This window comes from Nerophis lumbriciformis, linkage group LG06 (assembly GCF_033978685.3).
Source record: "Nerophis lumbriciformis linkage group LG06, RoL_Nlum_v2.1, whole genome shotgun sequence".
Lineage (NCBI taxonomy): Eukaryota > Metazoa > Chordata > Actinopteri > Syngnathiformes > Syngnathidae > Nerophis > Nerophis lumbriciformis.
Window position 1 is genome coordinate 45,307,012 of NC_084553.2, and position 21,780 is coordinate 45,328,791.

General features: G+C 38.3%; 1 protein-coding gene across 1 annotated transcript in view; it reads left to right on the forward strand.

Moving 5' to 3' along the window:
* The first annotated feature begins 3,773 nt into the window (after window positions 1-3,773).
* The window catches only part of trpm7 (transient receptor potential cation channel, subfamily M, member 7), a 90,861-nt gene continuing 72,854 nt past the window's right edge, over window positions 3,774-21,780 (forward strand). Inside the window, exon 1 of the mRNA XM_061964447.2 lies at window positions 3,774-4,045. Within this exon, the coding sequence (XP_061820431.2) occupies window positions 4,043-4,045 (3 nt within the window). The 5' untranslated portion in view covers window positions 3,774-4,042. The remainder of the gene's footprint in view (window positions 4,046-21,780) is intronic.

A 21,780-nucleotide genomic window follows, 5' to 3' on the forward strand; every position in this document is an offset into this window, starting at 1 on the left:
AGTATCAAGAGATTTTATGACATTTCAACTAGTTTGCGCTATTTTAGTGCTTCTTTTGCTATAACTACTGTATACATCACAAAGACTAGTGGGATTTTCTTAGTTTTACTCTATTTTCTATAAAACATTTTTGTAGAAATTTAAAATTTTCTCGAGGACATTAGGTTTGCGAAATGTGTAATTTAATTCTAATAACTAACGGGGATTCCAGTGTTCCATAAGTGTACCAGTAAGTAATAAATAATTAACATTTAAAAATACAAACAAAACAAGTGTCACTTTCTTCTCAGTGGCCTAGTGGTCAGAGTGTCCGCCCTGAGATTGGTAGGTTGTGAGTTCAAACCCAGGCCGAGTCATACCAAAGACTATAAAAATGGGACCCATTACCTCCCTGCTTGACACTCAGCATCAAGAGTTGGAATTTGGGGTTAAATCACCAAAAATTATTCCTGGGCGCGGCCACCGCTGCTGCCCACTGCTCCCCTCACCTCCCAGGGGGTGATCAAGGGTGATGGGTCAAATGCAGAGATTAATTTAATTTCGCCACACCTGGTGTGTGTGTGACAATCATTGGTACTTTGTGTGACAATCATTGGTACTTGAACTTTTTTTTAATAAAGTCTATCCCAACTAGTTGACATGCTACTACTGTACTGTGAGTATACAACAACAATGCTTTAGTAGATGCAATAGCCATGCTAGTCTAATCAATGTGTAATTTATCAACTTTATTTTGATTATGGATTGTTAAAAGTGATTATTAAATTTAATTTTTTAATTTTTAATTTTTTTATTTTTTTTATTTTGTAAACCTTTTGTTTATAATATGTAACATTTACATACAATCAATAAATAATAATAAACAAAACAAGTACAGAAACAGTATAAAACAGCGCCAGGGGGTTGTAAACTCAATAAAGTAACTAAAATAGAGTGCAAAATATATATGTGTAACAAAATGTAAAGCCATAGGCACACAAGTTCCGTAAACAATCCAAATTTGGAACACAGCAACATTGTTTTCACAGCTTTTTGGTTGTTAGAGGTAGAGAGTGTTTTAAAGTAGAGTTGTAATTCTTTTTTAAAGGCACAAAAAACAGGTCGGGTATTGAGAAACTTACATTTATGAATATAGAACTTAGCTAATAGTATAATGAAATAACAAAGGTAATATTCCATTATTAAATTTACGTTGTTTTGTTTTTTTGTTTTAATTTTGTAAACCTTTTGTTTATAATATGCAACATTTACATACAATCAATAAATAATAATAAACAAAACAAGTACATAAACAGTACAAAACAGCACCAGGGGGTTGTAAACTCAAAGTAACTAAAATAGAGTGCAAAATATATATGTGTAACAAAATGTAAAGCCATAGGCAAGTTCCGTAAATACTCCAAATTTGGAACACAGCAACATAGTTTTCACAGCTTTTTGGTTGTTAGAGGTAGAGAGTGTTTTAAAGTAGAGTTGTAATTCTTTTTTAAAGGCACAAAAAACAGGATTCTTTTTTAAAGGCCCCAAAAACAGGTCGGGTATTGAGAAACGTACATTTATGAATATAAAACTTAGCCAATAGTATAGTGAGGTTGCAAAGGAAAAATTCCATTATTAAATTACATTTATTTGTATATATTTTATTTTATTTTATAAACCTTTATTTATAAACTGCTACATTTACAAACAATCGAGAAATAATAATATTCAAAATAAGTACAAAAACGGTACAAATCAGGGCCAGGGGGTTGTAAACTCAATAAAGTAACTACAATAGAATGCAATATATATATATGTATATATATATATATGTATATAAACTAAAGCCGCTGCTCCTCCACATCAAGAGTAGACAGATGAGGTGGTTCGGGCATCTGGTCAGGATGCCACCCGAACGCCTCCCTGGGGAGGTGTTTCGGGCACGTCTGACCGGTAGGAGGCCACGGGGAAGACCTAGGACACGTTGGGAAGACTATGTCTCCCGGCTGGCCTGGGAACGCCTCGGGATCCCCTGGGAGCAGCTGGACAAAGTGGCTGGGGAGAGGGAAGTCTGGGCTTCCCTGCTTAGGCTGCTGCCCCCGCGACCCGACCTCAGATAAGCGGAAAAAGATGGTTGGATGAAGACATATATTTATATATATCGTCTGTACAAAGATGTTGAAGATGTTCTATGAGTCGGTGGTGGCGGGCGCCTTCTTGTACACCGTGGCCTGCTGGGGCAGCGGGCTGAGAGCGAGGGACGCAAACAGACTGGACAAGTTGGTAGAGAAGGCCAGTAACGTGGTGGGAGTGGAGCTAGACTCCCTGGCGGTGGTGTCAGAGAGGAGAAGTCTAGCAAAGCTCCTGGCCATTATGGACAACACCTCCCACCCACTACACTCGGACCTTGCGGAGAGAATGAGCACGTTCAGTGGAAGGCTCAGACACCCAAAATGCAACACGGAACGACGCAGGAGGTCCTTCATACCGACAGCCATCAGACTGTATAATGCACATGTTTCTTGACTGCACTTAAATTAGTAGAATATATGTAGAATATATTTATATTATTCATATATTACATATATTATATTATTTATTATTATTATTATTGTCTATTGTGAGCGAACTGTGGTGCTGAATTTCCCCCAGGGATCAATAAAGTACTTTCAATTCTATTCTATTGTATATATATATATATATATATATATATATATATATATATATATATATATATATATATATATATATATATATATATATATATATATATATATATATATATATATATATATATATAAATAAAACAAAGTGCAAAGCCTTAGGCTCACATAAGTTCAGTAAATAATTGTAAATTGTTAAATTTAAGTGGGGAGTGTATGTAGCTGAATAATGACGTATCATGATTAGGGATGTCCGATAATGGCTTTTTGTCGATATCCGATATTGTCCAACTCTTTAATTACCGATACCGATATATACAGTCGTGGAATTAACACATTATTATGCCTAATTTGGACAACCAGGTATGGTGAAGATAAGGTCCTTTTTTTAAAAATTAATAAAATAAAATAAGATAACTAAACTAAAAACATTTTCTTGAATAAAAAAGAAAGTAAAGCAATATAAAAACAGTTACATAGAAACTAGTAATTAATGAAAATGAGTCAAATTAACTGTTAAAGGTTAGTACTATTAGTGGACCAGCAGCACGCACAATCATGTGTGCTTACGGACTGTATCCCTTGCAGACTGTATTGATATATATTGATGCATAATGTAGGAACCAGAATATTAATAACAGAAAGAAACAACCCTTTTGTGTGAATGAGTGTGAATGAGTGTAAATGGGGGAGGGAGGTTTTTTATGTTGATTTAATAAAAATAAAAAAACCATACCGATAATATAAAAAAACCGATACCGATAATTTCCGATATTACATTTTAACGCCTCGGACATCTCTAATCATGATCATTAGGCAATGCGACTTTTGGGTCCTGCTGACACGGTTCATTGTGGGCGTGGCTGGCATTTTTAAACGTATTAATTGGCCACAAATGATGACGTCACTTGGACCAGGAAACCCGATTCAGACTAAGGACGCAACAGTGCGGCTGTGGTGTCTGATAGCTAGTAAAATGGTATTTAACAGTGGGCTTTTGGACATAAGTATGCATTATTTGTGTTATTGACATTTGTAAAATGAATCGGAACCTAAAATGAGCTTGAATAAGAGCATGCATATAGTCCGTCATGGCAACATATAAAACGCCAGTGGGTGTCGATGCTAGCTGTGTATCATAGTAAAACAAAGGCACGTGCTAACAAGCTCCGCCCCGGCCATGTGACAGCGAGCCCTGGGCCGGACTGACTGACTGACTCAGCCGCTCCGTCACGCCGCGTCAGTCCGGAGTCGCACAATTATGAAAAAGCAACCTTCCGTTGGAGCTGTAGCCGAAGCGGATCTCACCAACGTCCACCGGGCTTTCCTTCCGAGGCTAACACAGAGCTCCGCCGATAGATGGATAAAAGCCCCGACGAGGCGTACCAACGGTGACGAGAATGGTAGGCGCTTAATTCGTCTTCTTAGCCGCCTTTGAAGTGCCTTTTGTCGGCTTGTCCAATTGTGGCAGGTCCCCTCTCGCGCATGCTTGGGCTTGCCTCAGCTCAGTTAGGGTTAGTTTGTTGGTGTTGACACGTGCGCCACCCTTCACACATGGTGACAAAGACGGATTTTGGAGACACGAATGTGCTTGTCTCGCGTGGGAAAGGACCCACGCGCGCCCAGCCGTCAGCGCACATTAGGCTAACTGGCTAGCTCTGTAGCACGACATGCTAACTAGCAGCCTGATGTTAGCAGCGGTGTAAACAACCATCGAAACGCTCCATGTTTGCGTCCATTTACACGCATTTGTGTCCGGATGGCGACGACGTGTCCGGGTGTCGCCAGTGTCTGTTTTGACACTTTGTCCTGCCAGGAAGGTCAAGGGGTGTCGCTGCGTGAATTTACAACCGCCGTTCGAGCCGTGTACTCCCGCCTAGGACTCATTTAGTTTTGGGTAAGAAAGAGTTCCAGGCCTTGAGCTGACATTCCCACGCATGTATCCGAACTATGTTGTTTGTTTGATTTAAGACTGGTTTTGACTTTCCTCACCCCTTTCTTGTTTGAAATAGCACTGGCTTCGCACGTCTTTGATGTGCTTTTCTTTGCAACGGTCTCTTGTCATATACAGCAGTGGTCACCAACCACCGGTCCGTGACACGTTTGCTACCCGGCCGCACAGAGACATTAAATAATTTATAACCGACCACATTTCCTCATACTTAACTTTTGCCAGTCCCACCAGACTCACCAATAAGCTTGATCATAGATCAGTGGTTCTTAACCTGGATTCGATCGAACCCTAGGGGTTCTAGCTGTACAAAAATCCACAGAAATATATTGGGACTAATAAATAAATAAATGATAAATGGGTTATACTTGTATAGCGCTTTTCTACCTTCAAGGTACTCAAAGCGCTTTGAGAGTATTTCCACATTCACACACACATTCACACACTGATGGCGGGAGCTGCCATGCAAGGCGCTAGCCAGCAGCCATCAGGAGCAAGGGTGAAGTGTCTTGCCCAAGGACACAACTTACTTGACTAGGATGGTAGAAGGTGGGGATTGAACCCCAGTAACCAGCAACCCTCCGATTGCTGGCACGGCCACTCTACCAACTTCACCACGCCGTCCCTAATAGCAAGTATTCCTAGCTCGATTATATATCAATGCTTTTGACCTTGAATGTGATGTATCACCTATAACAGTGATCCCCAACCACCGGTCCGTGACACGCTTGCTACCGGGCCGCATAGAGACATTAAATAATTTATACCCGAACGCATTTCCTCATACTTAACTTTCACCTGTGCTGAAGGTAGAAAATACACATCTTCTTTGGCCTAGTAAGTTAAAGTGCTAGTGTTATTGCACATATTCCTATTAGAAAAAAAGTTGGCAATAACTGTTTTATTTACGCATGGAAAATTGGACCAAAAATGTGTATCTATGTATGAAATACTGCAAATAAAAATGGGAATAAAAAGCCACAGAAATATATTGGAACTAATAGCTTGTATTTCTAGCTTGATTATACATCCATGCTTTTGTTCTTGAATGGGATGTATTACCTATAACCCATCAGATACTAAAGCCAAACAAAAACCTTACTACGAGCAAAAACGAGTAAAAAAACAAAAGTCTTTGGAGAGCTTTTTTGCAAAGGGAGAAGGCCAGGGGCTCCCACTAATTGAATATTATGGTGAGTTTTTTCATGTATTAATTTTTGATGCACTTAGGCCGGTGCGTGAAAATAATGCCTACATTAAACCGGTCCCTGGTGCAAAAAATGTTGGGCACCCCTGATATACAGGATCTTTGACTAGCGTTTTTACAGTAGGACCTTTAAAACAGCATGGCTTATCTGTCATGTACAGTTTTAGGTCCTTAAAAGCAGTGTGGCTTACCTGTCATATACAGAATATTTACACTGAGTCCTTAAATCAGCAGAGCACTCCTGTCATATACAGCAGGGGTCCTCAACCTTTTTTCCCACTTCTGCCAGATAAATACAGCAAAAATAAGCGCATGAAAAATACAAGTCACTATCAGGCTGAATTAGTGGGAGCCCTGGGCTTGTTTCTTTGCACAGGGGTTAGTGCATGTGCCTCACAATACGAAGGTCCTGAGTAGTCCTGAGTTCAATCCCGGGCTCGGGGTCTTTCTGTGTGGAGTATGGTGTATGGGTTTTTTTTTTTTTTTTGTGTGTCATAAAAAAATACAATCATATGTGCTTACGGACTGTATCCCTGCATACTGTATTGATCTATATTGATATATAATGTAGGAACCAGAAATATTAATAACTGAAAGAAACAACACATTTGTGCGAATGAGTGTGAATGACAGGTTTTTTTGGGTTGGTGCACTAATTGTAAGTGTATCTTGTGTTTTTTTATGTTGATTTAATAAAAAAAAAAAAAATATATATATATATATATATATATATATATTTTTTTTTGTGTGTCATAAAAAAATACAATCATGTGTGCTTACGGACTGTATCCCTGCAGACTGTATTGATCTATATTGATATATAATGTAGGAACCAGAAATATTAATAACTGAAAGAAACAACACTTTTGTGCGAATGAGTGTGAATGAGAGGTTTTTTGGGTTGGTGCTAGGGCTGCAGCTAACGATTATTTTTCTATCGATTAATCTATAGATTATTTTTTCGATTAATCGGTTAATCTATAGATTATTTTTTCAATTAATCTATAGATTATTTTTCCTTTTACCGATTATTTTTTTTATTTAAAATGAAGAGGAAAAAATAAATGTAGGCCAGTTTTTTCAAAAGGCATGACTTTTATTTACAAAAAAAAAAGTATGGCCACTCAGTCAACATTGACAACAACATGACAAAATATTCTGTAACAATGTAAACATTTAAAACTTTTAACATTTAACAAAATTAAAAGTAGCTTATTTGCTTTTTAATGTGCAAATATAAAAGTAAACATCCAGTGCAAATCTTAATATTCTGGAATAGTATAAGCATTTAAAAAGTAAAAGTATTGCTTATTTTGCTTTAAAATGTGCAAAAATAAAGATAAACATCCAATACAAAAAAGTGCAAAACGGAAATATTCTGTAACAAGTGTAAACATTTCAACAAAAGTAAAAGTATTGCTTATTTGCTAAAATGTGCAAAAATAAAGCTAAACATCCAATACAAAAAAGTGTACAGTGTAAACATTTCAACAAAAGTAAAAGTATTGCTTATTTTGCTTAATAACACAACAATGATAGTATGATTAAAGTGAAAGTTAATTGTTCGTTTGTACATAGTATATGTAACTGTTAATGTTGTAAAAGGTATTTGCACAACTAATTAACGTTAGCGTTTGTGACACGTCTTGTGCCGTGGGGTTCTTTCAGGACCGACAGACTGAGCGCCAGACGGCTTTGCCAGGTTTACAATCTTTTAATTTTACACAGTCTTTTCTCTTCCAACTGCGCGGATCGCGCACCTGGGCACGATTGCGGCGTCGCTCCCGGCGCGCCCCGCCTCGCCGCTCGCTCGCCGCCGCCGCCTCTCCACAGCGTTAAAGAGGAGCGCGTCTTTGTAAACACTGAACAGGCACGCCAAACGCGCCTCTCAGAGCGAAACGGTGCTTTAGTTTATGAATTTACAACGCAGATACAAATGACACATTCATGTTTTTGTGTAATAATGACAACGTATACGCACGCGGACGATTGACTTGTTGATGGTGATGGCAAGAACGCTGTCGGGGGTTTTCTTTTCAAATGTTCGTTCATAGCCGTTGTGCTGCTATGATAGGCCATTTCCGCTCGACACAGTGTGCATACAACAACATTATTAGGCCGTTTATTGAAATACTCCCACACTTTTGACGACTTTTGGCGTGCTTTTTTCCCCTCGCTCGCATCGTCTGCTTTGCGCTCCGCCATGACAGTAAAGTAGAGTGACGTAAATATGCGACGCGCCGACGCACAAAAACGGCGTCGACGTATTTACGTAACCGATGACGTCGACGCGTCGTTTCAGCCTTAGTTGGTGCACTAATTGTAAGTGTATCTTGTTTTTTTATGTTGATTTAATAAAAAAATAAATATATATATATATATATATATATATATATATATATATATATATATATATATATATATATATATATATATATTATTATTTTTTATTTATTTTTTTATTTCTTGTGCGGCCAGGTACCAATCGATCCACGGACCGGTACCGGGCCGTGGCCCGGTGGTTGGGGACCACTGATATACAGGATCTTTACAGTGAGTCCCTAAAAACAGTACAGCTCTAACCTGTCATATACAGGGTCAGTGTCTAGCATTTTTAAAGTATATCCTTAAAAGCAGCGTGGCTTACCTGTCATATACACATGATCTTTACAGTGAGTCCTTAAAACAACAGCGTGCCCCTGTCATATACAGGACTGAGTGGTGTTTTTTGAAGTAGATCATTGAGAACCGCAGCATGCTCCTGCCATCTTTGACTAGTGTAAACATATTTAGATTATGGACTTTTTGACATTATGTATGTGCAATTGTTGTTAAATGTTGATTTATTAGAAAAAAGAAACAAGGTTATGGCAAGCAGAAAAAATAATTGTTTATTTAAAATAGTTCCTTAAAATACACAGTGTGTTTTATCGGATTGCTTGATTATTCGAACAAACTAATTGTTTGATGACTCAATAACTAAAAGGATTGATAGTTGCAGCCCCAATTAACACGTGAGAAAATGGTACTGTATTGACAACCCGTGTTGAGGCTGCTCCCTTATTTGGAATAAGTGTTGCACATGACAACGAATCACATGACAAATAGTAACATTGGCCTTTTGTATACTAATACTTATATAATGATGCTTGAGGCAAGTGGTACATATAATGTTTAATACAGGAACACAAGTTTGTGATGGCCAAAAAAAACAAAAAAAAATATTTTCTCACAGCGGAAACGTGAGACAGTCAAATAAATGCCTTAGCTTACCCCTTAAGTGCTGGATGAGGGTCACTGCTGTCCCTTTGCAGCTCACAGCAACAATCTTCCCCTGCATGTTGTATTCTTTTAGCCATCTATTTTTTAGCAATATTGTACCGAGCAGCCAGGACTAGGGTTGGGCACTGCCGCACTGTTCACATTTCAACCAATACGGTACCAATTCCTGGCACCTGGGAAACACTTGAAAACAACACCTAAATGGCATAAGAAATGGCAGCAGCACGAGTAGCCAGCAGAGCAGTGCAACCAGAAGCTTGCACGTGCAATATAGGTATCAAAACATGGCACCTGTTTGTTTTACGTGAATCGATACCCTGTAGCACCGATGGAACTTGGTTGGTGCCTTTTAAAAGTATGACATTCGGTAGCCATTCCTAGCCAGGACAGACACGTGAACCTAGTTATTAAATCAATTAAACGATGAAAATTAATTTGATAACTTTGTCGTCATCGCTAAATCACCACGTCCATGTGTGTTTGTTTTCTTGAGCTCTCGCTTTCAAACAGTGTACAAGTGGGTTCACTCTGTGCATTGCTCTCAGCACCTGAACGTATGGAAAGTGATGGCAATGCAAAAAAAAGACAGCGGTTTGAAAAAACTGCACTCGATTTATTTTTCACTGGTGTTATACACTTTGGTATAGATTAAAACCATTCCATCCATCCATTCATCCATCTTCTTCCGCTTATCCGAGGTCGGGTCGCGGGGGCAGCAGCCTAAGCAGGGAAGCCCAGACTTCCCTCTCCCCAGCCACTTCGTCCAGCTCTTCCTGTGGGACCCCGAGGCGTTCCCAGGCCAGCCGGGAGACATAGTCTTCCCAACGTGTCCTGGGTCTTCCCCGCGGCCTCCTACCGGTCGGACGTGCCCTAAACACCTCCCTAGGGAGGCGTTCGGGTGGCATCCTGACCAGATGCCCGAACCACCTCATCTGGCTCCTCTCGATGTGGAGGAGCAGCGGCTTTACTTTGAGCTCCCCCCGGATGACAGAGCTTCTCACCCTATCTCTAAGGGAGAGCCCCGCCACCCGGCGGAAGAAACTCATTTCGGCCGCTTGTACCCGTGATCTTGTCCTTTCGGTCATAACCCAAAGCTCATGACCATAGGTGAGGATGGGAACGTAGATCGGCCGGTAAATTGAGAGCTTTGCCTTCCGGCTCAGCTCCTTCTTCACCACAACGGATCGATACAGCGTCCGCATTACTGAAGACGCCGCACCGATCCGCCTGTCGATCTCACGATCCACTCTTCCCTCACTCGTGAACAAGACTCCGAGGTACTTGAACTCCCGATAATCGGTATGAAAATTGAAGTGAAATCAAGTCGCGGACTCAACGTCCAACTCAAATGTCTACAGCAGGTAATAAGCAATAATCGTTTGACTCGTTGACTTATCGAAAAATTATTGCTGACTAAGTCCACAATTAAAATAATTGTTAGTTTTGGGGACAAGACAGACAACAACATAACTACATCAGCAAATACAGTATCTGGTACCGGTATTCATAAAAACAAATAAGTGAAATTAACAGTAATGGTAAAGTTCTTTAGGACTTTTGTCCGCCTGCACTTGAAAAGACTGAAAAGATCAGAGAGGATGCTTTATCAACTAAACTCCAGTAGACTTTGTAGGGGTTATTTCACACCACATCTGTTACAGGAGCTTTTCACGATAGGTTGATAACCTTAAACCAAAGAAGGATAGCATCAAATACTACTAGTGTAATGAATAATGATCAATATATATAGTATTATCTCTAGCTGTATCTTAGGACCAACAATAGTAATTACATACCAGTGGTCCCTCTCGTCTTCTCTCTTTACAGTTCCATTCTTGCACTTCTGTCCATTGCTTTCACATCAAATGACTTAACTCTGTACAAGTCCCTTCTTTGTCTTATGCATGTCACATAGAATCAAACATGTCAAACATTCATATTTGCATCAATGTTATAAAGAAAAATACATAATTTCATTATCATTGGCATCAGTTTTTAAAATTTGACCAAGCAGTAATAATACAGTTTTTACAGTGATCATTATTACACTATATTTTATATGTGTATATATATATATATATATACATATATATATATATATATATATATATATGTGTATATATATTTTTATATATATATATATATATATATATATATATATATATGTGTGTATATATATTTATATATATATATATATGTGTATATATATTTATATATATATATATATATATATATATATAAATTAAAACATTCCCAAGATGGCGCCGCTGTAGTGGCTGCTGTTGGCAGGAGCTCCGTCCTTTTGTGTTCCTAGTGTTTCCCTCTTGTTTTCATGTGTTTTTTTTTGGTTTTTTTTTGCCTTTTGGTTCGGGACCCTTTGGCGCTGTGCGACCAGCGGTGGCACTTTCGTGACTTCTGTGGTGCTTTTTTGTGGGCTTCTGGATCTGCCTCCCGGGAGCCTTTTGGCCGTGGAGACAAGCTGCTGGGTCTCTGCCACACCAGAGTCCGTTTGGAGAGACTGAAGGAGATGCAGATGAAGAGACAGGGCTGCGGAGCTGTCGCTGGGCGCCGGGACGGACAGGCTTCACAGTGTCTTGGCTGAATGAGCGTGTATCGGACACCTCGGTCTCCTTGGACGCATCCTCGCTCATCCATGCGGACTGGACACTGGCCGAGAGTTGGTGGGCGGCCGATGGTGGAGTTGGCTCTCTTGGTTGCTTTGTTGGGTCTGCTCCTGTATCTGGCCACGCTCACCCCACCCCAGCAGACGATGGCGTGGAACACCGCAGAGGCCACCACAGTGTGTGTGTGTTTGGTTGCTTGTTTATGCATGGTGCAATCGTGTGTGCAATGTATATTATTGGTTGATAATAATTGTTGTTGTTGTTTTACTTTTGTGACTGTGTGTAGAAGTGGCACTGCTGGAGTGGCAGCTGGTTGCATCAGCTCTGCTCTTTTACTGTCTTTAATGACCTTCGTTTTCTTTGATGTTTCCCTCTTACATACATGTTAATGTGTGCTATGGCTTAATTTCCCCTCGGGGATTATTAAAGTACTTCTGATTCTGATATGTGACAATACTATTAATAGTAAAAACAATATCAAACAATAAGTATCATAATATTTACCTCTGTTATCATCATTACTATCACCTCAAATGTAGCAATGCATAAAAGAGATTTAAAAAGTAGATTATGAGGAATGTATTAATTGATACAATGTTTGCTGTGTTTTCGGTGATGTGTATTTGTATGAGTGTAAGTGTGTAAATATCTATGTTTTAGGGTTGTCACGATACCAATATTTTGGTACTGGTAAGAAAATGTATTTTGATACTTCTTAGGGCTAAGTGATATGGCGCAAAAAAAGATCACGATTGTTTCATGTCATCCGATCTCGATTGTCACAATTATTTTCAACATTTTTATTAAAGTGGATTGTCCCATACAGCATTATACCGAGTACTGCATCCCTACTATTTACAACTGCAGTATCTTGTAACAGACATTTCCACCATGTTTGAGTGAGGTAATACAGTCGTGGTCAAAAGTTTACATACACTTGTAAAGAATGGGTTATACTTGTATAGCGCTTTTCTACCTTCAAGGTACTCAAAGCGCTTTGACAGTAACATCATGTCATGTCTGTCTTGAGTTTCCAATCATTTCTACAACTCTTATTTTTTTGTGATAGAGTGATTGGAGCACATACTTGTTGGTCACAAAAAACATTCATGAAGTTTTTTTTTTTTATGAATTTATTTTGGGTCGACTGAAAATGTGACCAAATCTACTGGGTCAAAAGTATACATACAGCAATGTTAATATTTGGTTACATGTCGCTTGGCAAGTTTCACTGCAATAAGGCGCTTTTGGTAGCCATCCACAAGCTTCTGCTTGAATTTTTGACCACTCTTGACAAAATTGGTGCAGGTCAGCTAAAGTTGTTGGTTTTCTCACATGTACTTGTTTCTTCAGCATTGTCCACAGTCAGGACTTTGGGAAGGCCATTCTAAAACCTTAATTCTAGCCTGATTTAGCCATTCCTTAACCACTTTTGACGTGTGTTTGGGGTCATTGTCCTGTTGGAACACCCAACTACGCCCAAGACCCAACCTTCGGGCCGCTGATTTTAGGTTGTCCTGAAGAATTTGGAGGTAATCCTCCTTTTTCATTGTCTCATTTACTCTCTGTAAAGCACCAGTTCCATTGGCAGCAAAACAGGCCCAGAGCATAATACTACCACCACCATGTTTGATGGTAGAATTGGTGTTCCTGGGATTAAAGGCCTCACTTTTTCTCCTCCAAACATATTGCTGGGTATTGTGGCCAAACAGCTAAATTTTTGTTTCATCTGATGACAGAACTTTCCTCCAGAAGGTCTTGTCTTTGTCCATGTGATGTCAGATGGAACAAAAAATGAGCTGTTCGGCCAGTGTATGTAAACTTTTGACCACGACTGTATATGCTAACAACTGACAACTGTCATTTAGTTCTTATACATATTTGTTTACTAGAGGTGCAACCGTATGCTATGGTCCATACCTGGTTTTAGAGCCACTGTTTTGCCTCTTTTTGGTATACTTTGTAGGGGTAAAGAGAACAACTTTTTTTTGCCTCTCAGTTGTTGTTTTTTCTTTTTTTTCTTGTCATCACAAACATTCTGCAGTCAACAAAGTATAATTGGTGTCGTGAATACTACAAGATTTTTATTTCAACATTTACTAAACAACACTTGCAAATAGTAAATTAATATTTGTATTCTTTAACTACTTGTATACAGCAGTGCTTTTCTCCAGTGCTTTTGACAAACCACTTTTTAAAACTCAAATACTGTATTTAATGAAAATACATTAAAATGCAATTTTAATTTGAGGTACTGTAAAATGATTAGTACCAACACATACAACAAGTTTAATGATTATTTCAGGAACAAAATGTCAGTTTTTTTTAAATATCGGTATAACGGTACTATTGTGTTTGTTACTCCAACAGCAGGGGCAAGCTTTTTTAGTACATGTTATATCAGAGGAGTGGAATCTTTGCAGACACAAACAAAACGCCTGATTTAGATATAAAAATGCTTTTTCTGTTTAAATGAGTGGGTGTGTTGATTCTCCCAGTCGTGACCAATACAGTCACATAGAGGTTCTCTAATTGCCTCCAAGTCCGCATTTGAGGCAGGATTACTGGTGAGCTGCAGCAGATGGTGAAACTAAAGTTGCTGCTGCTTTTAAATGTTGTTTCAACTTCTATGATAGTGTTAGTCATATTTCTTTACTATATACGATATGGACCAAAACTCATATCTCAATATAGCTTGGCCCATACTCTACCCTATAAATGGAAATATTCGTTGACGGAACAAAATATCTCCACCGTGCCTTGTTTTTAGATTTTCAGGACTGATGGGGATCCCAAATACTCAAAAACAATTACCAACAAGTAAGACAACTAGGTTTTGTGTAATAGTATCCCAACTTAAGAGGTGTTTTTGAGATAAGAAAAAGCCTTGAAAATAATATAAGAAAAGTCAAATATAATATCCACATAGACGTGCTATGCTCAATTCTTCAGCTAACAAAAACACAAAAGAACAAAATGTGAAATAAAGTGCACTTCTGAAAGGGACAAGCGTTAGAAAATGGATGGATGGATGGTTTTAAGAGTTTTGTTTAAAGGTCAGCTGCAATATGAAAATAGTTCACCTTCAGGGTGAATTTAGTCGCATTTGCGTGTAAATTGTACCGTACAGCACTGCTTACTGTTAGCGACTGCGTTAACTTTTAACAGACATTTCTGCCATGTTTGATCGAGGAAATATGCTAACAGCTTATCACTGTGATCAAACTCAAATTAATTGCCATCAACGATCACAATTACATAATCGCCGAGCCCTACTTTTCAAATCAAAGGGAACCACCATCCATCCATCCATCCGTTTTCTACCGCTTGTCCCTTTCGGGGTCGTAAACAAGTAATTATTGGCTTTATTTTAACAAAAAGTCTTATGATACATAAAACATGTGTATCGTACTGCTATCAAAGACCAATTTTAGCATTAAATAAGACCAGTGATTCTCAAACTGTGGTACGTGTACCACTAGTTGTGTATAAAGAGATAATGGCCAACTCGGTTTCAGGCGATCTCCTCAATGATTTCAAAACAGAACGTGCAAGATTGTCAGAGACATTTTAAAACAAGCTATTAAGAACCACTGTACTAGACAACTTCCTTTTTAGTAGTAAGTAAGCAAACAACTTACAAAAGCTCCTAATTTGGCTGCTGATGTATGCAGTAACACATTGTCTCAGTTCTCTATTATTTTGTCAAATTTATAATGGACATGCGGTAGAAAATTGATTATTAATTTACTTGTTCATTTACTGTTAATATCTGCTTACTTTTTGTTTTAACATTTTCTATCTACACTTATGTTAAATGTAATGAACACTTATTCTTCTGTTGTTTGGATATTTTACATAAGTTTTGGGTGATACCACAAATTTGGGTAGCAATCCGATACCATGTCGTTACCGGGTCAGATTGGTCGTAATTAAGTTTTCCTGTATCCCGTGACGTATTTCCAGAGTTTATAAACAATACAAAACGAATAGATTTTGGATAATAAATATCGATGTAATCAGTGTAGTATTGACTAAATGCAACTCTTGTACTTAGTATTGTTACAATCAATATTTGTATATATACACCCTTTTGTTTTCATCCAAGGCCGCTAGCTTACTGTTAGCTGTTAGCTATTGTATTCTCCTACGGTGTGCAGTGAAACATGTTCAAATATTCCTTGTCCTGCAGGGATGATACTTGTAATAACCATAGTTTGTCGCCATGGAGGCGAGGATTAGTGATTTAGAAGTAGCTAAAACACTGTGGAGAGACGTTAGCCGCTAGCTAGCTACTAACTCGCTATGTTTTAAAGCACTGCTTGCATAGTGTTTATTGTTAGTTTTTAAGCCAAAATACATTCATTCTCCCTATTCTGTCTTCATATTGTTTCTGCTTGCAAGTGCTGTGTGTGCGTATGTGTTGACTAACATGCGGCGCGGCTCGTACAATATACCAACAATGTTACCATCGCACCTCATGTCGATAAACAAAAAAATGTACCGGTATTTTTAAATGGCAGTACAATACTTTTTAACATTTTTTTATTCATTTATTACTTTTATTAGTACCGGAATACCATAAAACATTTGTATGTGTTTGCTAAAGAGTGTATGTATGCATGTGTGTATGAACATATACAGTATGTGCCATTTGTCAACAACTATGTGTGGAAGGCACGGCACAGCCCCCATGCGCCCAGCAAGCCCCACCCCAAACAAGTACAGCAGGTACCGGCCCCAAGGGACCCGTCCCATTTGATTATTCATTTAGATCAAATGAATATTGTCCTTTCCTACTCTTAGCTGCTGTAAAATGGTCATCGATTGCTCGTGCCTTTTGTTAAACTGTGCGTGTGTGCATCTGCGGCGTGTTTCTGAGCTCTCTTATCTCACGCTCTAATCCATTTACACCACACACACTTGCTACTTTGAAGATGGCTGATTATGTTTTTCCATTGACCATTAACCGACTTCAATAAGAAAATGGTCACAGCTTTGTGGTTGTTTTGTTAATGAAGTTTCTACTCAGCTTGCATGTTGGATAGCTTGTTGCGTGTATGTATAATATCATATATTACAGTTTTCATACAGCTCTTTACCAGCAGCATTAAACCTGCTTCTCATTGGCCCACAAAACAATATGCAGCAGATGCAGTGAGAAGAAGGAATCACATGGCATACAGTGTGCATTAGTAGCATGCACACTTGCTGGAAGGTATCATGATGAGGCTTACTGACGTGGCAGGTTAGCATAAAATTGTCAATAAAAGCTAAAAAAAAAAAAAAAAAAAGCGTCTGGCTTTGTGTGTCTTCTTCTGGATGCTACTATACATTACATTACTTTATTTTGTTTTCGCGTAAAAACCCCCTCATTTTTAAGGTGTGGTGGCTAACAATGTTGCTGTGGCGCACCGCCACAGTAAAATACATTAACGGGAAACCCTGTAACCAATAATAGGAAATAATTTACACTTTTAATTGATATTGTTACACCATCATTCTGTGTTTTTGTCTGATTATAATTGTGATCCAAAACAATCATTCAATGATCTTGAAAAATGTAATTATCAGCATCGGTATGACCAAAACCGCTCCTGTAACTACTTGGTGTTGGATCCGTACCCAAATTTGTAGTATAGCTCCAAAGAACTGTAAAGTATTAAAACAGCAGAAGAATTAGTGTTTTTTTCATTTTAACTGACATGTGGATAGAATCATGTTTCAACAGAAAGTAACCAGATATTCACAGTAAATTAGCAAATAGATTAATAATACTTTTGAGAAAGTACTTTAATACAATTAAAAATAATGCAAAATATGTTACCACAGATACATTTGGAGCATTTGCTACCAATTTTGAAATGCTTCTGTTGTCGTTTATACATCAAATAATGTAATGTGATATACATCGTTATCACAGGAGGCTGCTATATATATATATATTGCATTAGATTTTAGGCCATATTGCCCATCCATAGTACACTGAGATATGGTGCCCTTTATCCACTTTTTAGATATACCAGTGTTTCCCACACATTCATTTATTTGTGGCGGCCCGCCACGAAAGAATTACGTCCGCCACAAATGGATTTTTCGGCTTTTGACTCGCTCGACCGCTCATAAAAGCAATGGGACTCTGTCTGTGAATGTACCTTGTAGTTACAACTCCGGTGCAGTAGGTGGCGGTAGCGCACTATGCATTGTAACTCCGCCAATAGCACTTAATTCACCTGGTGGGCCAGAAGAAGAAGAAGAAGAAGACGGAGTAAAAGAACGGACCGACCGGATCAAAATACGAGGGTAATATAGGTTGTAGGTAGATAAATTATAGCTGCATCGCTCGTCATATATTTAACGTTAATCCGCGATTTCACCGAGCGTTTCACTGGCGGTGAGCAGCCTGACGCTGCTTCATTAACACCGCCGCTGTTTGTTATTACGTGCGTCTGCCCCGGAACCGGAGTCAATCACCTGTTTTCATACCGACGAGCTAACGTGTCCAGGTTATAACCCTGTTGTCAATAAACACACGGTGCTTCAGATACTGCATTAATAATTAAGCTAAATTGTCCACTGTCCACTGCAGCATGTGAATGCAATGAAAAGAATAAAATCTGAGCCAACCAGCTGTTAAAATGTTGTCCAAGTTAATGTTTTGGCCATTAAAGGCCCTTCATTTCAAGATTTCAAATGTGATCGGGCTTTAAACAGGTGGCTGACCTCTTCAGATGGGTGTAACTCAGGGGTGCTCACACTTTTTCTGCAGGCGAGCTACTTTTCAATTGATCAAGTCGTGGGGCTCTACCTCATTCATATATATAATTTATATTTACTTATTTATGAAATATATGTTTTTGTTAACAAGTTAAAGGTGTTTAATGATAATGCAAGCATGCTTAACACATAGTTAATATTGTTTATAAATTAAAGGTGTTTAATGATAATACAAGTATGTTTAATACATATAGTTAATATTGTTAACAAGTTAAAGGTGTTTAATGACAATACAAGCATGTTTAACACATATAGTTAATATTGTTAACAAGTTAAAGGTGTTTAAAGATAATACAAGCATGTTTAACACATAGTTAATATTGTTAACAAGTTAAAGGTGTTTAAAGATAATACAAGCATGTTTAACACATATAGATTCCTTTCTTTCATGAAGACAAGAATATAAGTTGGTGTATTACCTGATTCTGAAGACTTGCATTGATAGGAATCAGACAGTGGTGCTGATAACGTCCGCATTTTTGAATGGAGGAGAAAAAAAGTCCTCCTTTCTGTCCAATACCACATGAAAGTGGTTGGTATTTGGCATCTTATTTGTCCAGCTTCTGTACTCCTTTGTATACACTTTACAAGAAATACATTGTCGGCAAACTCCGTAGCTTGCTAGCCTGTGCACGCCAGCTTTCTGAGACTCTTATTTTGTTAGCGCAACTGTGCAGTCGGTCTTTGGCGTTTTGACGACAGGTACGGCGCCAGAGTCTGTTGAAATAAAGTGTTTCTCGCCTTCCTGTCGGTAATTTTAATGAGCTAAACGTGTACATAAAGTGTTGTACTTATATTCCAACTCCGCGTTCTTCTTGGTCATCGCCGCTGCCGCCGTCACCCCCCGCCCCCCGACCACACCACCACAAATAGATGCCTGTCCTGTGGGAAACACTGTATACACAGAGCTTTGCACTTGTCCAACGTAACAGATGCCATGTACCAGATACGATTACATAACATTTAAGTAAGGGGCGGTACATGAATGTTCGCAACATTAGCATGGTTATGTGCGCTACTGTCTCACATTTAAACCGCAACATCATGCTAGGTTAGCCTATTTGCTAAAAACCCCTTCAAAAGATCAGACCCACTGCTCTGTTTCTAGCCAACTTAAAGATCAATGGCAGAGCTTGAAGGTGCATTTTAAGATGTGTAGCAAAGCCTTATTAATTTTATTTCATTCTTTTTTTTATGAATATGTTCTTCGTCAAGTGGCTGGTGTATCATACACAGCGGTGTAGGTATTTCCTTAAAAAAAAATCATAAACATGCTCTATTACTGTTATCATACCATTATACATTCAATTTTGTATAATAGTATACCTTTTGTAAATATTTTTTTAATTTGCTCATTGCAATTGCAGTGACGAAGTTAGTTGCTGTAAAAAGTGATGTGGTGTGGAATAGACGCTGTGAGGTGGAAAAAGAAGAGACATGGCTCACTGAGGCGTGCAGGATGCCCCAGTTCCTCCTGCGCACTGTGATCACATACTATGTAGTGGTTGATTTGTCTTTGGATATTGTTCCTCAAACTCCATCAAAAGTAAAAAGGTGAATTAAAGCCAGACTTGTATGGATAAATGGAGAGTATGACTCTACTCTGCATTACAATGGATGGGGATTCTCAATGTTCCCTCTAAACTGCACACGTTTACAATGCAGCGCACACAAGAACATCCAAACTGAATGGTTAAAAAAATAAAAAAATGTGCCATTTCTTGTAGCCATATCGTGCATTTTGCTGCCACAGTAAATGGAATCCAAAAACAGCAGAAATGCATTTCCAAGGCTTCTTTTTTTTCCTGAAGTGCTGCCACCTTTGCCTCTGTTTTGTCTCATGGGCAGTTCCATCGCCAGGGCAGATGTTATCAGGCCTGCTCTTACATCACACTAAAGAGTTGCTGAATGATTGATGGCTTGAATTGACAGCTTTGTTGCATTGTTGTGTGAGGGAGTAGTCTGATCCAACAATCAACCTTGCAGTCGAATTGTCTCACATTAAACGATTGGGAGGATAAATTGATTGCGTTCATCATGTCTCCTTTATATTTTAGTAAAATATTCTTGTGTGAAGACAAATATAGAGCTAAATCTTAGCTTTCGCTGTCACTTTCAGCCTTCCTCAGTATACACTACTATTAGGAATGTCACGATATGAAAATGTCATATCACGGTTATCATTATCGCGGTATTGTTTAATGTGCTCAAAATGTACTTATACACACCCACACACCGAATTCATTGCAGCAAGTTTTTCTTATAACTAAAATAAATAGACACACTGTTAGAAACCCCACTATTTTGTATAGTTTGTGTTTATGCTTTTCTGATAGTTTTATGTTTTAATGGCTAAGCTTTCATTGTTCTAAATATTGATTTGTACTGTAGCTCTTGTTAGATTCATTTAAATGAAAAGTGTCTAACAAATAAAATCTATTATTATTGTTTACTATTTCTGGCCGGCATTGTGGGGTCCGACTCTGTTCAGCGGTCCTTGACACCTCATATTCCTTTGATCACTCTGTTTAAGAGATTACAGCTTTTATGTTCAATGTGTACAACTGAGTATGTTATTTGCGCAGACAGCAATGTGTTTATATACGTTTAGATTGGGTTATGTAGGTTCTTAATGGGGAAATACAATAATGTCTCTGGTCTTTATGCTAGCATTTAAAGGTGAACTGCAATTTTGGGGGGAATTTTGCCTATCGTTCACAATCAATATAAAAGACATGACGACGGATGGATTTTTTAAAATGTGTTCTAAATATTAAATACATTTGATCAAAAGTTTGCTTTAAAATGCAGCCTATGGGAGCTGTTAAATTAAACACACGATGTAAGTATGTATGTAATGTTGTAACGAGCACATTTATAATAAAATATAATTCTTATGTACAAACCCAAAACCAGTGAAGTTGGCACATTGTGTAAATCATCAATTAAAAACAGAATACAATGATTGGCAAATCCTTTTCAACCTATATTCAATTCAATACACTGCAAATACAAGATACTTAACATTCGAACTGGTAAACTTTGTTATTTTTTGTAAATATAAGCTTATTTGAAATTTGATGCCTGCAACATGTTTCAAAAGATCTGGCACAAGTGGCAAAAAAGACTGAGAATGTTCAGGAATGCTCATCAAACACGTATTTGGAACATCCCACAGGTGAACAGGCTAATTTAGAACAGGTGGGTGCCATGGTTGGGTATAAAATCAGCTTCCATGAAATGCTCAGTCATTCACAAACAAGGATGGGGCGAGGGTCACCACTTTGTCTGTGGACA